This window comes from Sturnira hondurensis, unplaced genomic scaffold (assembly GCF_014824575.4).
Source record: "Sturnira hondurensis isolate 20B ecotype Veracruz unplaced genomic scaffold, ASM1482457v3 Scaffold0013190, whole genome shotgun sequence".
In the NCBI taxonomy this organism is placed as follows: Eukaryota; Metazoa; Chordata; class Mammalia; order Chiroptera; family Phyllostomidae; genus Sturnira; species Sturnira hondurensis.
Window position 1 is genome coordinate 3,255,291 of NW_028085821.1, and position 21,121 is coordinate 3,276,411.

Here is a 21,121-nt window from a genome sequence, read left to right on the forward strand (position 1 = left end):
ACATAAGCCTCCTAATTTCCTAATTTCACAGATGGCAACACCAGAGTCCAAAGCACTTTGAGTGACTTGCCGAGGTTTCCACAGCCAGGCAAGTGGTGGCGCCAGGGGTTAAAGGAGGACGGGCCAGTGGCTGTGCCCAAGTGCGTCCTTGCCTCCTGCCAACCCCTCCCACCCCGTGATAACCATCAGGCACCGTCACTCTTCGCCCGGCCTTGCTGCGAGTTCTTCACATACACTCTCTCACTTAATCCTCTCAATGACCTTGGGTAACTGTCATTACCCCATTTTAGGGGTGGGAAGCTAAGGCACAGAGAACTTGATTGTCTCTGGAGCTCAGATGGGAACCCAGGCATCTGAGCCCTGGGTCTCTCTGCTCCGCTGCCTTTCCCAAGAGAGACCCCTGTCATCTGCCCAACCCTAAGTCCTGGACTCCTTTCACTTGCCCTGAGTTGGCGCAATGGAGAGAATAATCCCCAGGCTCTGAGGAAAAAGCATCTTGTCCTCCCAAGGCTCCCAAACCAGGGCGTGACTGGCCTCATCCAGGACCTCCATTCTGCCAGCCAACCCCTGTTATCTGGGAAAATACCACTGCGCACACCAGCAGCCCCTCCCCTTGCACTACTGTGCACTGTTGGATGGTCTCTGTCAGATGATCTTAGTTGTAGCCTGCGGCATGGAAAGTGGGGCAAAGACACAGGACGCAAAAAAGGACAAGTGGAAAAACACCATTTACTACCAGCCCCCTTCACCACGTCATAACCCCCACCCCCAATTCATGTTCTGAGTACACAGGACAACCCACTGCTTTTGCTGGGGCTGCCCCAGAGCAGCCTCGTCCTGCCTCTGGTTTAGAAATACCCAAAGCCCCAGCACAGAGCCACCGAGAAGCAGAGCTCTGCCCTGCAGAAAGCCCCAGGCTTCCATTCCTCCGGGGTCTGCCCCCCACATCAAACCCCTGCCTGAACCTGACCCCAGGCCTGACCTCGCCTTAGCAAGAAATGAAGCGATAACAGGTTTCCTTCCAGTTACACAAGCCAAAACCACTGCCTCTCCTACACGTCTGCCTATCAGCTCAGGCATCACACACCCCATCTTCCAGTGGTTTCTGGTACATGGGCATCCCCCTGCAGAGTCTCACCAGGATAGACTCATGGAGCGGCGGCTGCAGGGCGTCCTGGCAGAGCCCTGGCCAGACAAGTACCCAAGTGCCGATGAGCTCAGTTCACCACCACATTCACTGGGCCTGCCCCAGAGCCCTGGGGGTGCTGTACCTGTGACGCTGGGAGGACAAACGGTGGAGAAGAGCCCTGACTTCTGAGGGCTTTTCTAGCTCTGACAATGTGCAACTCCAAGGCCAGAATCCCCATCATGATGAGGCCTTAACACCACGCAGGAAGTGAGATGCCCTCACCGAGCTTTCTCCCTGACCCCCTCAGTAACCAGGTGAGTCCCCACCTACGTGTTAGTGCAAGTGGGGCCCACTCATCCTCAGATGCTAAGGAGCAGAAGGGGCATGAGTGGAGTGGCCCCTAATGACCCCTATGGAGAATGGAAGCCCAGGAGAGGGGGCCTTGCTCAGGGGGCTAGGACAGAAGTGATCAAAACTGGGCTTTCCAACAGTTGACCTTGATTCAAAGCTCTCCCTCTTTCTAGAAAGAAATGGAAAGCTAAGTGATTTCCCCAGAAGAAGGGGAGACAATTCTTCTGCCTCCTAAAGTTGATACACACAGAGTCAACCTCACGTGGGGCTTTCTGCAGAGCAGACCGGCCCCTGCGGACGCCAGCCACAACTGCGCATGTGTACGCGCACCGTGTCGCTGCCGGTTCTCTTTTCGTCATCCTCTCAGCTCGGCCCACGGGGTGCCGCACACCGTGTGACCCCCTTATTTTTAATTTGTCATCTCTTTATGCTAGTGTAACTTAGGCACAGCAATGGGTGATGCAGGTGTTCATGGCCAGCCAGGGCGATGCCCTCTCTTCCTTCTCCACTAGCCCTGACATATATCCACATTCTTTTTCCAGAACAATCTCGGCAGAAGAAGAAGCTGAAGGGGAATAGAGAGAAAAAGAGGGCAAGGGAAGAAGAAGTGTTCTGTATAAACAGAACGTGCCCAAACCATTTCTTGCCCCCATTCTCTCCCCATGGCCTTTTTTCCTTTTAAGCGTTTTTTATTTTTACAGAGAGGGGAAGAGAGAAGAAAGAGAGAGGGAGAATCATCAGTGTGTGAGAGAAACGTGGATTGGTTGTGTCTTGCAGGCCCCCAACTGAGACCTGGCCCACGACCCAGGCATGTGCCCTGGGAGTCGAATGGGTGACCTTTCTGTTTGTGGGGTGATGCCCAGCCCACTGAGCCTCACCAGTCACAGCTCCATAAACCGATTTTAAGTATGGGTGATAATGGTTGAAGATTACAATGTCCAAAATAAAACCAAACAGATACCAGTCATATCAGAACATCTAAAAACTGGAAGGAAATTTAACACTACCCCATCTAACCAACTCAAACCCCTCCATAATATTCTAGCTAGCTTTCTAGCCTGTGATCAAACATTTTTCCTATTGGAGAATATCTCCCATGACAATCCACTCTCTTGGGATGGCTGTACATTTAGAAAGTTCTTCACCATGTGTCTTAAATCACTGGTTCTAGACCAGCTCTTTGCAGCCACCTAAGACGAGCCTGAGATGAGCCTGGTGGGCCAGTCCTACAGCCTCGTTGAAGGATTCTGCAGGGCCGCCACATGGTACCACTGTGTAAATTAGAAAAAGGGAACCGTTCCTCATCTGCTGGAAGATTGTCACAAAAAATAGAAAAATGTAGAATTTTTATGATGTGGGTGAAGTTGCAGGGGAGAAGCAGGGGAAGCTAGCCTGGGCTGCATTTAATTTGATTTTGACCCACAAACTGGCCGGGTATGATCCTGACTCCCACAAGGCTGTAAGTAAGGGCCGAATGTGGACAGCATCTGCCTCCTGGCCTCCCACCCAGAGAGAACAGTTTTCAGCCCAAGCAGAGGACTCAGAGTGGGAGCAGCTGTGCGAGCCCGCTGCGCCTGCCCACCTCCTCCCTCTCCGGCTCCCTTGTTCCCGGGGGGGGGGGGGGGGGGGGGGGGGGGGGGGCTGGCGCCAGCACTGCAGCTCTCAGAACACACATGAGGCGCACCGAGCTCTTCGATGGCTGACTCACTGAGGGGAAAGGAAGTGGGTGATGACCCAGAAGTTTCACAAGGAGTTTAGTCCTGGAAGTGCTTCTTCCTTAAGCAGTTGGGAAATAGACGCCACCTTGGAGAACGTGATAAAGGTCACGACGGACACCCCATACAGTGTCAAGGGTTACAGCTCACTCGTAGAAACTGGGCTACAAACTCCCCATCTAATGGCCATTCGCCAGGACTCTTTCTTGGGAGCACTGGCAGCTTCTTGGGGCCGAGCAGCGGCCAGAGGCAGGAATGCACAAGGCCCCAGACCATGGGGCAGGAGATACACAGCTTACTTTGATGTATTTCCATTTCTTATCTACAACAGTTATTTCTGCAAGCTGCTTTTTTCCAGTGGAAACTGCCCTCGGCTTTGTCAACAAGATTTCTGGGCTGATTACTTCTCTCCAGGTAACAGGCAGGCCATGCCCCGTCACTGCTGGAAAGTGTGGGCAACGACAGTGGCCAGCGAAGCACAGGGAGCCAACTCATTCACAAGCTGCAGCTCAGTATCTCTGGTTTTACAGCTGAAGAAGCTGAGGCCATCAGAGGGGAAGTGACTTGTCCAAAGCCAGACGACAAGGAAAAGTGATTCTCCACGTCCACTCTGGCCAAATCCCAAGGGGGACAGAGTGGGGTGGGAGAGAAACGGGCCACGGGAGGAGGGGAAACTTCACTCTTCAGAGCAGGAGAGCCGGGGAGGCCACGGGGGAGGCCCTGCTGTAGACTGCAGTAGGACCACCCAACACGGACTCCCTCCTTACAAGCAATGCAGGGAAACACCGAGGGAGGCGAGGGTCACCCTCACTCCTGCCGACCAGCCCAGCTCTCTGCTCTGGCCTCCAAGACCTGAAGAAATAGATGAGGACTGGAGACCGGGAGTATTTTAGGGTGAAGTAGGGTATGCCTGGGACTCTCTCTCTCCCCTGGGATACTTGCTTTCCTGGGGTACTAGGATGAGGGTACTTCACTGGGGTATCTGCTACAGGCAGAAGTTAATCAGAGAGCTCTATGTCCAGTGACTTGGAGACCAAGGAACAGAAAATGAGGCAGTCCGAAGGCGGAGCGCCAGAACACAGGGAGGGGTGGGGTCCAGCCCTCCTCCGGGGAGACCTGAACTCTGCTATTCCTAACACAGGCAATGGCCAAATGGAATCCTCTCCCCACCCCCACCCCCCCAAAAAACCCCAATGGCCTCAGAACAGCAGGAGAGAGCTGCTTCTTTTTCCCAAGTTATCCCCAAGTCCAGCTTCCTGGGGGCTCTACCCAGGCTAAGCATCACTCAGCCCAAGTCCACCTGGGCCCAAGTTCACCCCGGCCAGCCTTCCCTTCCTCACCTTCCTTCTGGGACCAGTATGATCTCTGAATCACTCAGACTCTTCCTGTGCTGTGTAAAGATCTGTGCCCAGTTGCTGGTCCCACCAGCTCTGAGATCCTCAAGATCCTTGGCATCATATCCCTTGTTTACCTCACAACCAACATGGCCAGCTGATGCCTTGGTTACTCAGCCACTGTCCAGCTTCCCCCCAAACCCACCCCTGAGACGTGACAGCACCTAGGTCACATCTAGGTGCTAGGCCTATTGTGGAGACCGAGATCTCTGGGTTGCACTCGGTACGGCTCCTGGCACACAGGGTTTTACGTGACATAGCTCTCATTATTAGAACTATGGCTGTTGCCAGTAGAGTAGTTGGTGAGTTTAGGGTCTGAAAATCGAAAAGACTTGCAGGGCCCAGAAAGGTGCTGTAGAGGGGGGAAGGCTGCTCCCCGTTCCAAATGTTCCACCCCAAAAAACATTGGGCCACATTTCTGCTGAACTGGGAAGAGAAGCTGACCACCCCACCCATTGACTGTGGCTTCCAAAAATCTGGTGCTCGGGGTGGGGAGAAATGGATCATCCTACTGTCTCTCCCACGAGCAGAGAGGCTGAGTCACGCATCTGGACTGTTCCTCTACAAGGGAGGTCAGGCCTGTGGCTCCCGGGGTGCCACTGCTGTGACTAACCTCTCCTGTGCTCACCACCCTTCCTTTCCCTCCCACCCAGTGCTGCCTGTCTCCTATGTCCTCTGTCACTGAGACCTTGTCCTACATACGGCACACATCTCTTCCCCCCACAGTGGGGCCTGAAGCTCAGCAATCCAGTAGTGTCCCCCCGCCTGTCAAATGGGCAGTGGCAGCTCCGCACCCTACTCCCTCCCACCACGGCAGGCAGCAAAAGGCAGGGGGCACTGGGAAAGACCGTGATGGGATGTCAGGGGCCGGAATCCGGAGGTGGCAGTGAGGGCTGCAGCTACCCTGGCAGCAGGGTGGCGCTGCTGTAGCCCCTAACCTAGACAGTAGGCTGGCTGTGGCCCAGTGGGCCGGGACACCTGGTCGTCTCCAGCTCCTGGAGGCTTTGAGAGGCCATTCGCTTAGCGAAGGATAGATCCTGAAGTCTATGTCAGGATCAGCAAAGGAACCCGGGTCCTCTGAGCTGGGCAGGGCCAGGGTAACTCTCTACCCGGCAGCTTCCGTACCGTAAGGGGCTGACTTACCCAAAGGATCCGCTCTGTCTTCTGGGTTATTAGTGAGGGGCGGACACTCCTCCTGTATTCCTGAAGCTTCTAGGGCCCAGGCCAAATTGGGGGGGGGGTGCGGTGCGTTCACTTTAGAGGGCAGAGCAGTCACCCAAGGTGACACCAGCTGCTCCTCAGTTCCTGAGTCCAATGATTTCCCCCTTGAGAGCTTCTCCAGAGCTTGTGCAGTCGGGTTCCCGCAGCCTGCTGTGTAGATTTCCTCCTGGGACCACCTTGGCTGGGGAGACTACAGCATACCTCTTGGCCTCACACTGTGGCGGGCACTGGTCCGGGCCTCTCATGCCTCACCTTTGAGGTGACCCCAGCCTGATTTTAAGCACTTGACTGGCAAGCCCCGTACTAGAAGTCACAGACACAATGGCGAGCCACGCACACACACTGCCTGCCCTCTGAAAGCGTACAGTCTACTGGGGGGACCCACAGGGACTGCAATGCGGTACAGCCCACGCCACAAGGCAGGTGAGATCAGGTGTGGCAGGAACCCGTAGGAGAGCACCTGGCCTCGTGCTGGCGAGGCTGAGAAGGTTCTTGAGAGGAGGTGACTTCTTTTTTGTTTAAATATTATTTTTGTATATTTTATTGATTATGCTATTACAGTCATCTCAATTTTTTTACCCCTTTATTCCCCTCCACCCTGCACACCCCCACCCTCCAGCATTGCCCCTCCTAGTTCATGTTCATGGGTTGTGCATATAAGTTCTTTGGCTTCTCCATGTCCTATACTGTTCTTAACCTCCCCCTGTCTGTTTTATGCCTATCAATTATGCTTCTTATTCCCCCATTTTCCCCTCCCCCCCACTTGATAACCCTCCATGTGATCTCCATTTCTGTGATTCTGTTCCCATTCTACTTGTTTGCTTAGTTTTTGGTTTTGTTTTTTAGGTTTAGTTGTTGATGGTTGTGAGTTTGTGATTTCTCAAAAAAATAACAACAACAAAAAAACTTGCAGGCAAGAAGGGGCTGGAAAGAAGTATGCGAGTCATGAAGGCAAGGACCTACATCCAAGATTGCTCTATCCAGCAAAGCTTTCATTTAGAATGGAGGGGCAGATAAAGTGCTTCTCAGATAAGGTCAAGTTAAAGGAGTTCATCATCACCAAGCCATTTTTATATGAAATATTAAATAGACATATCTAAGAAAAAGGAGATCAAAACTCTGAACATCAAAATGACTACAAACACAACTATCAACAAGAGGAGGTGACTTCCCAACTTCTCAACTGAGACATGAAGGATCACAGTCCAACATGGCCGTGGTAAGAAGGGTAACGAGGGTCCTGGGCAGATAGTACGTGTGCAAAGGCTAAAAAGCAAAAGGGGAAGAGTGTATGTGAGTGTCTGCAAGGCTGGAGAGAGAGAAAGGGCACCAGGACGAGATAAACCAACCAACCAACCATTTCAATAGGAAGTATATTCCATTCTTTCTTTTGCTGAGTTCTTCTAGTAAACCCACTGAGTCTTGAATACCAGGAGTTTTTAACTATTGTAATAATATTTTGAAACCCAAGACTTTCAGACTCCACTCAGACCCCGATTCCAACCTGAATCAGCCTTGAGTGCTATAAAGAAAGTTAAAACAGGCCCCTCTCCCATAGGTTCATTTGGAAAGGGCCCCAGGTCAGCAAAGCAGCGACCCTCTCCTGCAACAGGTAAGCTCCCAGCTGGTGCACACCCAGAGCCACCAGCCCCTGTCTTCCTTTGAGGGGATCCTTTACTCTGGCAAGAGCACCATGAGTAATTGAGCTGGATGGGAGAAGTAGAGGAGACCGTTCTGGAAAATTCAGCCCAGCTAAGTAGGAAAAACTGTTTTGTGAGAGAAAATTAAAAGAAAGAACAAGAGGTGCAACGAGGGCAGGTAGAAGCTGACGAACAGCTCAGCCGCACATCACCAGTTTGATCCTTATTTAACGCATCGGTTTGTCCAGGGTGGCCAGATATGGTTGCTGGGCATGGGGAGACCTGAGTCACCCACAGCTGACGGGTCCCAAGCCTGACTCCACTGACCCGATCCACAGGGCCCACTCCGCTCTCCTGGTCAGCAAGGTCACTTCCTTGTTTCCAGGAATCGCTTTGAGGAGGGGCATTGGCCACAAACACACAACGGTCACAAACAACCTGCACGTTGGGCACGTGTGGGAAGTCCCCTACATGTGTGGCACATGCCAGCCTGTCCTCTGGGTCAGGGTGCCCACACTCACTGCCAGCTGATGTGATACAAGCCCAGCTTTTCCCCCAGGGCTATGATAAAAGATAGCCCTTTTGTTTCAATGATTTGGGCCAAAAACACCCTAATCTCTCAGGAGGATTCTTCCCGAGGGCCGCCATGTGGTATGAAATAACTGCTTTTGTGGTAATCCATGAACTCTCTCCAAACTACAAACCCCCTCCCCCAGCCTTATCCATTGGCCATCTTCCTCTTCCTTGCTTTCCTCTGGTGCCCAGGGGCAAAGATGGCACAGATTTGCTGCACAGAGCAGCATTCAGTGCTCCTTTAGGAGGTACTAAACCAGAGTCTCCAGAGGAACCACCTCTTTCTCTCCTCAGCAGTCAGCTGTCTGCCTCCTGCCCTCCCCTTCGCTGTCCGCCCGGCCTCCACATGGGGTAACAGATTTCCTTGTCCCTTCACTCAACGCTCTTTCCAGCAAAGACAAACATCCCCAGAGAAGGGATCTGATGCGCCAGCTCACAGCCTTCGCTCAGTGAAAAGAGCCGTGAGTGCAACTGGGCTCCAGCTGGCTGGGCAGACTCCTCTCTGTCCGCTGGAGCTGCTGCCAGGCAGGCAGCCTGGTGGGCAGGGAGGAGGCCAGTGCCCGTGGCCCATCACTGCCCTGTGGGGAGAGGTGGCGGCCCCTCCACCCACCACTTCCCCTTTGCCCCTCCCCCACCTCTTTCTTTTCCCAGAACTCCCCCTGACCTGAAAAACTCTCTGCAGCCAGGCTCTTCAGGAGCCTGAGATTGAAGTTTAACAGAGACAAAAATAATTCCCTAGTGAGCTATTTTCTGCCCAGCTTTGGGAACAATAGCTCAGGGTGACAAGCGGTAAAGGTAGGCATGGGAGAAGACTGCCCGCTGGCCACCAGCGTCCATTCAGGGCCTTTCCACGCCCACTTCACGCTTCCCCTGGATAAGGATTTTCAGGGGAGTGGGGACCTTAGTTAGGGGCTCCGGACTTTGCAGCAGCCCCACTGACCTCCACCAGTGGAGCCCAAGGGAGGAGTGGGGCAGCAGGCGAGGGGAGGCCCGTGGGAGCCCACAGGTCCCTGCGCACTGGGTGTCAGTGCCCCACGCCTGCTGCTCCCTTACGGGATGAAGAGGACGAGACAAAAACACTGCTCCTTCACGGAGCCTGTCTCACAGGACTGCTGCACGAGCAGAGATGGGATATTTACGTGTGCCATAAAAACTGTTACACCCCATAAAACTGCTAGTTACGACTTTACTGCTGTCCTCCCAGATACGTAAGAAGAGGAGGAGAACTAGGTTCAGCGTCAAGCAGAGCAGAGGCTGTGAGAAAACCTTCTGAATGAGTCCACGCAGCATGGTCCTCTCTGGCGGCGCGAGGTCCTCACAGCCAGGCGGGCCCAAAGTGCAGCTCACCAGGCCTCCAAAACATTCCACTTTTTTTTTTTTTGGCCTACAGATCCTTTCCTTCCTGATGATTTCCTTTTGATTTTTTTAAATTCAGAACTTTCTTTCTAATAAATATGGGAAAATAATGGACTGGGAAAACAGTGGGGGAGGAAAGAAGGAGGGAGGGACAGAGGAAGGATGGGAAGGAAGGAGAGGATTTGTCGTGGGATCTCACTGGGCTGAAAGGTTTCATGGTAACTCCACAGAAAAAAATAGGCCCCTCAGTATTACTAAGTGCCCATGGAGAATGACTGGCCGTGCCTTTGGGCAGAAATCCTACACAAACAAGAACCTGGTCCCATTCTATGTGACAGGCACCTGTTAAAGGAAGAAGCTGCCAGAGGACACGCTGGGGCCTGCAGGCTGGACCTGACTACGCACGTGTTCTGCATGGCACCTGGCCCCCATCACCACCAGTAACTGTACATTTTTAGAAAGATTTTATTATTTGTTTTTAGAGAGGGGAAGGGGGTGAGAAACTGAGGGAGAGAAATATCAATGTGTGGTTGCCTCTCGCATACCCCCATGGGGACCTGGCCTGCAATCCAGCCATGTGCCCTGAATGGGAATTGAACCAGCCACCCTTTGGTTCACAGGCTGGCGCTCAATCCACTGAGCCACACCAACCAGGTAATTATACATTTTTAAATTAGTTGTCACTGTTTAAAAAGTAGAGAGATTGTATTTTTAGGGGGAAAAAATCTGGATGTCTAGTTTCCTATTTAAAAAAATTTGATAATTTGGCCACACTGGGCTGTAGTTCCAGTGGCAACCCCACTGGCCTGAGACAGAGCTGCACCTACAGGACAGGCTGTGCCCTCCAGTCCCTCCCGCCAGGGTTTGCACCCCTCTGGCCTCACTCATTAGCCCCTGAACCCGCCCACAGTGGCAGTGGAGCTCTGTGGTCAGAGACACGACGAAGAGGACAGGCTGCCTGGGTGCGAGCCCCGCCTACCTTCCCCACCAGTGGTGTGACCAGAACCAGGGACCCAGGCTAACACACGTCTCTGCTCCACACGGTGCCTGGCACAAGGCACCTGCTTGTTATTACACGCCTTTGGTTCAATAACGGGGAAGCATTTACCTGAGTCGCAGCCCAGCTCTTTAAAGATGTTATAGCTACACAAAGCAATTGCCTTTCACATCTTCTTTCTTGCTCAGGGGACTTGGCCCACCAACAAACATATTTCCATTCATGAAACCTCTCTTTCATGTTTCCCCGATGGGTTAGGTATAGTGTTGAATGGTGACACCCCTGGGACGGGCTTCAGACCAGCTCTCAGGGGCTCACAGCAGAGCGGGCTTGGACAGCCACAGCCCCCGTGGGGCGGAGTCAAGCACAAGCCTCCCCCACCCCCCCAGGCCCTGCCCCAACCATCCAGGAGCTTAGTGTTCAAGAAGAAACTAGATGTTCTTTTCCTTCTGGGCTACAGACCTTTCCAGGGCCTTTCTACTAGACACTCATGGCCCATGAGCTACGTTTCACCTCCAGATTCCCAGGCTGCACACTTGACTTCTTCCACTGCACACAGGTTAACATGATTCCATTTCAGCAAAGCTGTTCAGATCTCAGATGGAGTTCATTGTAATGGAATTTTACCTGAGGCAACCCATCCCCCACTCCTTAACATCATGGCACCCAAGATGTTGGTGTGCTTGCCAAATAGGCTGGACAGAAGTAACTTCCCACCCCTGGCAGAAGCCGAAAAATTGAGAGCCATTTGGGACAAAGAACACTGCCCTGAAGGTGTTTTCCAGCATCATCTTGGCCAGCCTGGAACTGTCCCATTCACCCTCCACTGCTGCCCCTTTTCCAGCCCTCCTTAGACCAGGGTGGGGGCGGGGGGAGGCTGAACTGAGGGACACTGTGAGGGAAAGGCAGTGAGCAGGGGAAGAGGGGTGTATACATTCAAGACTTAGGAAAACCTGAACTTAAGTTCTGGTTCTGATTTAGGAGCTCAATGGCTCTGGGTAAGAAATTTAGCCACTTTTTTGAACCTCACTTGCCTCTTTTTTAAAATGGGGAAAATAATATCATCTATCTCATAAGATCATTGAGAGGCATAAAATGCATGAAAACAGTTAACACAGTACCTGGAATGCACTAAGTTATAATAACCATTGGTTGATTATGACCATCAGCTATTATATGACATGTAGGCTTCATGAGGGTCAAAGGTTGATGCCGAGAGAGACACTGGGACAGAGTTGGGGGAGGGGGGATGGCTGAAGAGCTGGTGGGGCTGGTCACTGAGCCCGGCACGGGCCTGGTGCCCAGGATGAGGCCCCGAGCAGAGGTGCCCCCTGCCTCTGGAGCTGACAGGCACAGACTAGATGAGTAATTACAGGATTGCGGGCTGGGGTGGCCCCGGCAACTGCCCAGCCAGCCACATTCTTTTGTTCCGTGAGTGGGCAGATGCCTGTTTATGTGGCAGCCAGGACGCTGGGTATATCTAACACCTCTTAAACCCAGCACCCGGTTCTCTGTAGGCACTCGCTCCTTCCACATGGCATTGCCTCCATTCTCTCCCCCCCCTCCCCCGCCCCAGTTCTTCAGCCACTCCCTGCTTCTCAAATTGGACAAGTCAGAGGGTCAAAGAACAAGGCCAGACTCTGAACAATCAGTCAGAGGAGACTATTAAACTTCAGTTCACCTCACCGGCAGCCTTGAAATGATCGATTCCTGGACAGACGTAACTCCTATCACAGTCCCCTGCCTCATGTGCTTTGATTAGCTAGCTCACAAAAGGTTCTGTTACTTCCATGTCCTTTTCTCAAAATTGATGCCCAGGGAAAGTACACGTCCAACTCAATGCACTTGACTCAATGCACTGAACACCTGGGCTCAGCACCAACACCAGGCTCTTGGGCGACTGGAACAGAATGCCAAGTATAGGGGACAATGAAGAGCCATGGGCTCCCTTGCCCACTGCTGGTGGAAGCCCAGTAAGGAAAGGCTTCGATGGCATCCAGAAGCTCTGCACAGGGCCTTCAGTCAGGCCGTGGTGTGACGGGAGCAACCTGGGTGCAACACATCAGACAGGCATACAACTAAGCCAGAAACCAGGTCCTCAAGTCGAGGGTGATACAATCACTGTAGTTGGAAGGGACTTCAGAAACTCATCTGGTTCAACTTTGAGAGATGAAGTCCGTGTCAAGGATTGAAAGGACAGGAAACAATGAGGACTTCTATTCACTACCGTAAGGAGTAGGGGTTTTTTTTGTGTGTGTTTTGTTTTGTTTTGTTTTGTTTTGGTACAACCACTGTGTGACACGGTTTGGCATTGTAGAGTACTGCCAAACACGGAGTTTCACTGTCATGCGAGCTAACAATCTATTCCTAGGCATGTGCCAGGAGAAAAGCTCGACGTATTCCAAGCAGTGTTATCCCACCATAAGAGCCCTGCACTGGGAACACCCCAAATGTCCATCAACAAGAAGCAGGACGCAACATGCGGCGTAGTCTCACAATGGAACACAACACCAGAGTGAAGATCAGTGAGCTAGGGCTGTGTGTATCCACGTAGATGAATCTCAGAAACTTACTGAGTTTAACAAAAAAAGTGCATCACAGAGAACATAAATGTATATAAACTCAAAAGACATGTATAACTAAATGTATTGTTTTGTAAAAACATACACAGAAAACTTATAAAGAAAAACAAGGAAATAATTAACCAAAATTCAAAATATTAATTACTGTGGGGTAAAGAGTGAGGAAGGGGATGCAAATAGGCAGGGGGAGGGGGGCTTTTAAGCTGCTGCACATATTCCGTTCTCAGCTCAGGTGGTGGGTACAGGACATATTATTCTCTAATCTATACATAAGCAAATCATACACTCGTGTGCGTGTGATGTATTTCACAATTGAAGAAATAAACAAAAAGAACCGAAGAACCTGAGAAGCGAAATAATTTTCCCAAGCTCATCGGCCAACAAATGACAGAAAGAGAAATCAGTGAATCGAATCTGAGTTGAGCCAAGAGAGACATGCCTAGATTCTAAAGGGACTTCTCCAACAGTGAGTTTCTGGTCTAGTACATTCGGAGACAATCGCAAGAGTCTTTCCTTTTCACTCTTAAATTCCTAGTGTCTTGAATAGGGCTTGGCACACAGTAGGCCTTTGATGTATATCTACTGAATGGCTGTCTGCACATGCTTTTCCAAGGCCTGTTTCATGCCAGGCACTTGATTTATGTTGTCTTCAATCCCGACGCCCTTCTATAAGGGAGTTATTATAACCCCCAGTTTAGAGATGAGAAAACTGAGATTCAGAGAGATTAGGAAACTTGCCCAAGGCCACAAGCTAGGAAGCGATGAAGCCAGGATTTGAACCCCAAGTGTGTCCAATGCATTCCATTGAGCTGCTGGCACGGCTTCTAACAGCGCTGCCTAAAACTTCAGCAGTACACCAAGGAACCTGGGATCCAGAGCTGAGGTCGGTAGGCTGAGCATTTTCTCCTCGTTCCGCCTCGGTGTCTGGGCTCTGGCACTGGAGTAGTTTGTAAGGCCAGGCCCAGCACCAGCCAGCAGTACAGAGCTGTAGTCAAGGTTAACTTTGACTATGGTATGAGAACGTTACTGCACTTCTTTAAACTTTGTTTTCCCCATAGACATGCTGGAGAGAACACTGGAACTTACTCCACATAGAAGCTGTGGTGATGATGGAAGGAGACAAGCAAAGTCGTGGGCACAATGCCTGGTAGACACATTTATTACTGTCAGATGAGGCTGGAGGCCACTTCTCCCTCCAGGTGGCTAGGTTCAAGAGTATTCTTTTTTTTTAATACATCTTTTCTTAAAAGATTTTATTTATTTATTTTTAGAGGGGACAGGAAGGAGAGAGGGTGAGAAATATCAATGTATGGTTGCCTTTTGTGTGTTCCCTGCTGGGAACTGGCCTGCAACCCAGGCGTGTGCCCTGACTGGGAATTGAACTAGGACCCTCTGGTTCGCAGGCCCGCGCTCAATCCACTGAGCTACACCTGCCAGGTCTGAGAGTATTCTTTATAAGGAGAAGCCGGGAAGGGAGGAGGTAAACAAGGCGAACATAGCTCCCAGGTGGCAGTGGGGAAACGGCCTTTTTTTTCTTGGTATACTTAACTCATAGAAGAGTATCAATACAGTGGCTTGTTTCAAAGTGAAAGAGTGTTTCTTATTCACCTTCCAGACAGTTTAAGCCTTCTTTGCCCCCATGCAATCACTCTGCACAGAGTGCCTCTCCCTCTGGTTCCCCTTAGCTCTTTCTACCTGAGGAAGGTACCCAGGGCTGCTGGAGAGGCGCAGAAGTCTGAGGGTGCTGGCAGAGGGAGCCTCCTTCTGAGACGCCACTGTCCCCAGAGTAACCTCTGAGCAAACCAAGCTCGCTCCCAGGTCAACTTGTTCAAACGAGTTAGTGAATCTAACCCTGCCGCTCACAAACATTCATTGCAGGCCTGTTCTGTGCGAGGCACGGCCCGGACACCCTGCAGCTCTCCATAAATGTGGAGCTAGTAGGGTTCCATGGGGGTAAAGACCGCCCCCCGTGTGAGTCCCGACACTTTCACCCACCAGCTGTGCCACCCGGGCACACTTCTCAGTCTCACTGAGACTCAGCTTCCCGTGTGAGAAAGGATCATGCTAGTGGTTCTGTCTCTCGAGGCTGAGGCAGGCGCAGGAGGCTGTGCAGGCCGTGAACCTAGCACAGCAGCGGGACTCCCGAGCTGAGTGCTCAGGGAGTAGCTGTTCCTGGAGCTCTGGCTCCAGTGCCAGCAGGTGGCACACACTGGATGTGTCTACAGCAAAGCGTCCAGCCTCCCAGGTGCCCCACAGTGCCTTGAGTATCACACCTCGCCTAACACCTCAGAGCTTCAACCTACTGTCAGAAGGCCAGTAAGAGGCAGCAGCTTCCCAGGAACCAGCTGCTGGGTCCTGCCCAAACTCCACTTTCCCGCTGGTGGAGATGCCCACGCCCTGCTCAGGACCAGGACGCTCCCCTGCGTAGAATGGGAACTTTGTGTGGCATCAGGTTCTGGGAACACTGCTTGGTCTATTCCTGGGCACGGGACCTGCAGGGCAGGTTTGCAAAAGCATGACACATACTAGACACACGCAGAAGCCTGCTACTTTTGCCTCTCACCCCTGCCCTTTACCCCCAGACACCCCTACTCCTGCAGGCCTTGGGGGGGTCTCTCCCCTTCCCACCTCCCCATAAGTCACTTCAAAAGATGGGACTTCCCAAGAGGTCTTCACCTGCCTTTGTCATCTGTCATGATGAGAATGACTTCCTTCCTGCCAGGGTAGATGGAATCACTGCAGACATCAGGGAGGCTCCACCCCTCCACAACGACATTCCAGTCACTCAAAGACAGTTCCCCTGGGGACTCTCCAGGGAGCCCACCCTGAGCATCTGGACCACAAGAACCAACAACGCAGAAGGGAGGGCAGTTTCTCTTCCACATATCACCCAGGCAGGATGCAGTTACTGCCACCAACGCCTTGGCTTGGGTTGAGCAAGAACAGCCTGTCTCCACCCTGGACCATTTCCCCAATAGGCAGACCGGACCAGGGAGTCAACCTGCAGTGGCCAACACACTGACCCTGACTCCTGATGAGCAGCTTCCCTCTGGCTCTGGCTTTCACTCTTCCTCCCATTTCCCCGGAACCCGATCGCAAGTGACCTGTGCCCTTCCTCCACGTGGGCAAGGTTTGACTACCCTTCCCTTCCTGATTGTTTACCTGATTTAGAGCTGGACTTTCCTGTGGAATGGTGTGGCCCCCCGAGATCTGGGAAGCAGAAATGGGGGAAGAGGGAAGAGGAAGCATAGGGCTGAGACTTGGCCCCATTATAAATCCCATTCCCCCAGGGGCAGCTGAAAGGGAATTGGCCTCGCTGTACCTGTCTGAGGTAGGGGTGGGGCAGGAAAGCCAAAGGTGAAGCCGGTCACAGTCAAGGGCGAAATGAAGTCACCAGAATGAGCACTAGGTTGGGCCCTGGGAGAGGGTGGCTAGGGGCAGCACTGCCCTCAGGGAGAAGAGTGGAATTGGCCAGTAACACAGGGGAGCAGTCTGGGGTGCAGGGAGGAAGGTTGAGGTTGCTCTTGGAATTAAGCTAGCTCCACCTTCCCCTCCTCATTAAACACCACCCTCACTTTCTCCTCCTAATTAAAGCAGTTCCCACCCATCTCCCCTCTGTGGACTCCACTAGGTCTCGAATGGCATTCACCAGCATAACTAACTAACTGTGCCACTTTTCCCTGGACAGTTTTGGTATATTGTGCTGGCAGAACTATGAGTGGCACCCCTTCTCACTCACAAGTCTCCCAGTTTAGAGAACAAATTACACGGTCACTCTCTAGCATACCCAGGCAGACACTGACACAGGAGGGTCGAGGGGCAATTAGAGAGAAATGTGAGTAGAATGAGACCCTGGTGGTCTTGGGCAGAGCAGGCTGCTTCTGCCCAGCTGAATCCCCTCAGAACTGGACAGTAGTGGAGGGAGAGCTGCCCATCCAAGACTCAGAGCTACTCGGGGAAGAGGCCTGGTTTGGTGGATTCTGCTTCCTGTCATCCTTCGGGGGGCCAGGCACCATGCTGGACTCTTCCTCAAATCCTGTCATTTCCTTACTTCCCTCTACCTGCACCCAAAACAGACTCGCCAGAGTGACAAATAGAAAACGGGAGCCCTACAACGCATCCTGCCCAGTAACAAACCAGAATGCTGTCTCAGCTCAGACTTCCGGGGCTCCTGACTCCGGCTCTCTGGCCACTAGACCTTGACAACGGCAGGTTCCCGGCAGAGGCAGATCTCAGCCAAGATGGTAGCTGCCTCCTAAGGATGTGGGGTAAAGAACTGAGCAAGGGGAACGTCCTCTCCTGTCTGGGGCAACCGTGTGGTCTGGCTCACTAGCCACAGGCCTTCCTCACAGAACACACTGGTTTTCTGGAAGTGAAGGGTGAGAGTTCAGGAGGGCTTCTTGGTACTTCCTCTGGGACTTAGTCCCAAAAGGAGATCAGTTCTGAGGTTGAAGAGGGGAAGGAGACTGAGAAACTCTAAACACCCATGACCAGTGCACCCCAAACAGCACCAGGCCTTCCACAATATTTATAGAAATAAAGTCTTGGCTTAAGAGCTGTGAGTGGTCAGGAAAGCTTTCTCTCTCTCTTCCTTTCACTCCTTCCTTTCACTCCTTCCTTATCCTACTCTCCTCTCATCTTATCCTTTTTCTCTCCCCTCCTTCCTAATCCTTTGCCGTGGCAAGGATCCAAGTTGTGGCTGATGAGGGGCCAGCCGAACAGAAGCCAGGGGACCAGCCAGAGTACAGACTGTGAATCCCCTGGCCTTTGTTCAGTTTGAGTCAGTCCCACCATTTGGTTGTGGAATCTTCTCAGATGGGTGCAAGGAGGCCAGTTGAGTGAGGGGCAATGGGCTCTGGGGCCTCGATTTCTGCTCATGGGTCTGAAGCACCCAAAACAAAAGCCAGAGAAAAACTTGCAATCTTACTATCTCCAGGTCAGACTGCACATCATTCTAGAAGGATCCACAATCCCTCCAGCACTTGGACAAGGTAGGGATGAGGAGGGGCCCCCAATGCACAGCACTCTCAGTTCATAGAGGTGAGGCTCCAGGATCCAAACAGTCCATCTCCGCCTCAGCAAACCACCCCCAGTTCCTACCCTGGCTTAGAACCTTCTTTGCCAACATCACAGTTTCCCTAGTTCCAAATCTTCCTGTTTCTTGTGCACACACACCTCACTAACAGAGATGGGCAGCTAATAAGATCACTAGGCAGAGACAAAATGAGGGGCTCGTAAAAGTCTGTGGTGCCAGGATGCACCTCCCGATCCTAGAAGGAAGAGAGATGTGGATTTACCACAAAGCCATAATCCCTTCACAGTCAACCCCTTTCGGAGTCATATCATAGCCATCCCATGATCATCACTGTGTTGGGCGTTTTCTTCAGAAGTGGCCACCACTAGCCACAAGGAAGACAGCCTTCCAGCAGGGAGCTGGAGCAGAGCTGAACTCTGCCCAGGAGAGCTTCAGCACTGCTCCGAAAGTGCCTGCCCAACTGCCTGCCTGGGCTCTGGCCCTTCTGGCTGCAACTGAGCCCAGACAGGAGGCTGACTCACTCACCACAGAGAGGAGGAGGAGGAAGAGGAGGAGGAGAAGGAGGAGGAGGAGATGCGGGAAGGGCCTGGGCTCAGAGACCTGGGGCTCCCTCAGCCCAGACAGCCTGGGTCACAGCCTCAGTAGCCTATGGGGGAGGCTGGCAGTGTCTACTGCTTTCTTAAGACCACATGTTCCCTCCTAGATACTTCCCCTGAATCCTCCTCACTCATGGCCCACAACATGCCAACCTCTCACTTCCCAAACAGAAACTACACCCTGAGCCCCCTCCTCTATTAGGTGCTTGCCCCTGAGTTCTGCTGGATTTATGGATAACTCCTGAAAAATAAGTCCAGTGCCCTAGGGCCAACTATGTCTAAAAATCATTGGTTGTTTAAAAAAAAGTCAAGTAAAGAAAAATACTCTACTTAAAAGATCCAATTCCACGACAGCAGGTGACCATACCTGGGTCCTACGAGATAAGGGTACACACTCCACCCTTAGAGACTTAGCTCCATCAGAAACCCGTCTCTCCTTTTCTTATTCCTCCACTCCATGCCAAGGCACCCCGACAGAGGAAGGAAACAAATGCTTCTTGTCGCCCAAGTGCTGAGCACTGTGTTAGCGGAGCATTTCTGCGTTAAACTGCTTGAGCACCAAAGAGGTCGCTGCGCCCTCGCCAGCCTGGCACAAACTTCAGCTGTTCCTCAGACCACAGTGTCCCTTCAGTGCCCCAGCCTCATGGCACGACAGCCCAGATCTTAGTCACCAAGTTTGTCCCTGCGACTTAGGCTATAGTGCTTGCACCGGGGCACTCAGGCCTGATATCCCGACGCCCCCACACTGGACATAATGCCGACATTAGGACCCCCTTCCCCGCCGCTCCCGGGACCTCACCTGGTCTGGCGAGCTCATGGGCACGTTGCTCAGCGCTCCCGGCGCCTGGGGCTCGGCTGCTGCCTTTTGACAAGCAGAGACAACCCAGCACCTGGCCCCGCCCCCTCGAGGCCCCGCCTCCATGCCCGCCCCCGCTCCTTGGCCCCGCCCACAGGTCCAGTCTCTGCTTGCCAAGAGCTCCATCGGTGCTGCAACCATCTTGGACTTGGAATCAACCACGGCACTGTGGTTTGAGAGACTCTGCCCAGTGTAGTCCTTCACGACTGACGCCCACAAGGCAAAGCATGCTTCTGTCCTCCGTGCGTGAGAGTTTTCGATGTTTATGTGTGTGCACGTCAACGCTTCCGCCTGGATCATCTGTGATGTATCCCCCTACTCCCTGCTGCTGTGGTTCCACCCAGCTTGCAGCGGACGCCTCTTCAGGTGCGTCACCCCCACCTGGGCTGACCCGGCCAGGACTTCATCTTCGCGGCGCTGGGGGGCGCCTGCGGCCGGCACCAACGGTTCTCACCGCGCTCCTGGGAAATCCCGGGCGCCGCTGTTACTTCTGCTGAGCTCCAGGGAGCTCAGCCCAACCCCACACGCTAAAGTAAAAGAGCAAACGGAAAACATGGCCAAAGTAGAGTTGTATCGTCGTCCCCACTTGCGACCCGACTGACCACGTTCCTGGCCCGTTGCGAACCTCTTACAAGTGAGCTTAGTCTTGGTTTCCCCTGGTCCCCATCCCCCCTAACCATACCATCTGACAATTGGTGTGAAGGGAAGAGCAGAGGTAGAATACACCCCGAAACCTGGAATTGTAAATGGATGCGGAAATTCACCCTAGAACATTTGGGCTAAAAATTACTCTGCTTCTTTGGCAATGTGCTAGGTAAGCACTGCTCTAGATGCTAGAAGAGAGATGAAAAAAACATGGTTTCCTCCTTCTTAAAGTTCACTGTCCAATGGGAGATTGTATACGGAAATAGTAATTACAAACTTCTGTTCTACAATAGAGATGCCCACCAGGGTAGTCAGGGTAGAGACTGCCTTTAATAAAGGAGAAAACTATGGTTCAGGTGGACACATTGAGCAGGTGGGAAATTAAGGCATAGAGAGGTTAAGCGATTTGCCCAGCCTCACGCAGATGCAGGACAGTACTAGAGCCCAGCGAGTCTGCTGGTGCAGTGGCCCCTGAACCACTTCAGGGACAGCTCTGCTGGACTCTGTGATAACCAGCCCCTCTCAATAATTGGATCAAGGAAAATGGACCGAGTCTAAACAGAAGGAAGTACCTTCAAAGGTGAGGATTGTTAAGCACTGAAACAGTTCATTAAGGGAGTACCATGGAAACTTTTTCTCTGGAAAGCTTTAATGAAATAGGAAACACGGGATTTGATTGAACTAGGGAGTGGACCAGAATCTGTTCTGAGAAACACAGGAAGGAATGCACCCCTTTGGAGATCCTGCTAGTCTGATGGATAGGTTGTCACCTGCAATGAAAGTAAAAGAGTCTCCTTGCCCAAAGCATTACGGGAAAGCCAGCAGTAATTCTCATAGGAAGTACAATATAAGAGGACATCTGACAATCAGTGCTTTGGGGCGTTCTTAGGAAGCACCACAAGCCTCTGGAAAGAGGTAATGCCTCGGAAGTCACTTCTGTGGAGCTCTACTGGCCAAGCAGGAGGACCTGGCCTCTTGAAAATAACCTTTATCCAAAAGTGGTAGAAGATGAGTACTCAGTGTTCCATAGT

The 21,121-nt window shown here is 52.2% G+C and overlaps 1 protein-coding gene across 1 annotated transcript in view; it reads right to left on the minus strand.

Moving 5' to 3' along the window:
* The window catches only part of VDR (vitamin D receptor), a 69,395-nt gene extending 49,978 nt beyond the window's left edge, over positions 1 to 19,417 (minus strand). Inside the window, exons 1-2 of the mRNA XM_037061126.1 lie at positions 19,389 to 19,417; positions 16,121 to 16,168 (exon numbers count right to left, since the gene is read on the minus strand). Of these exons, the coding sequence (XP_036917021.1) occupies positions 16,121 to 16,168; positions 19,389 to 19,406 (66 nt within the window). The 5' untranslated portion in view covers positions 19,407 to 19,417. The remainder of the gene's footprint in view (positions 1 to 16,120; positions 16,169 to 19,388) is intronic.
* Positions 19,418 to 21,121: the final 1,704 nt, after the last annotated feature.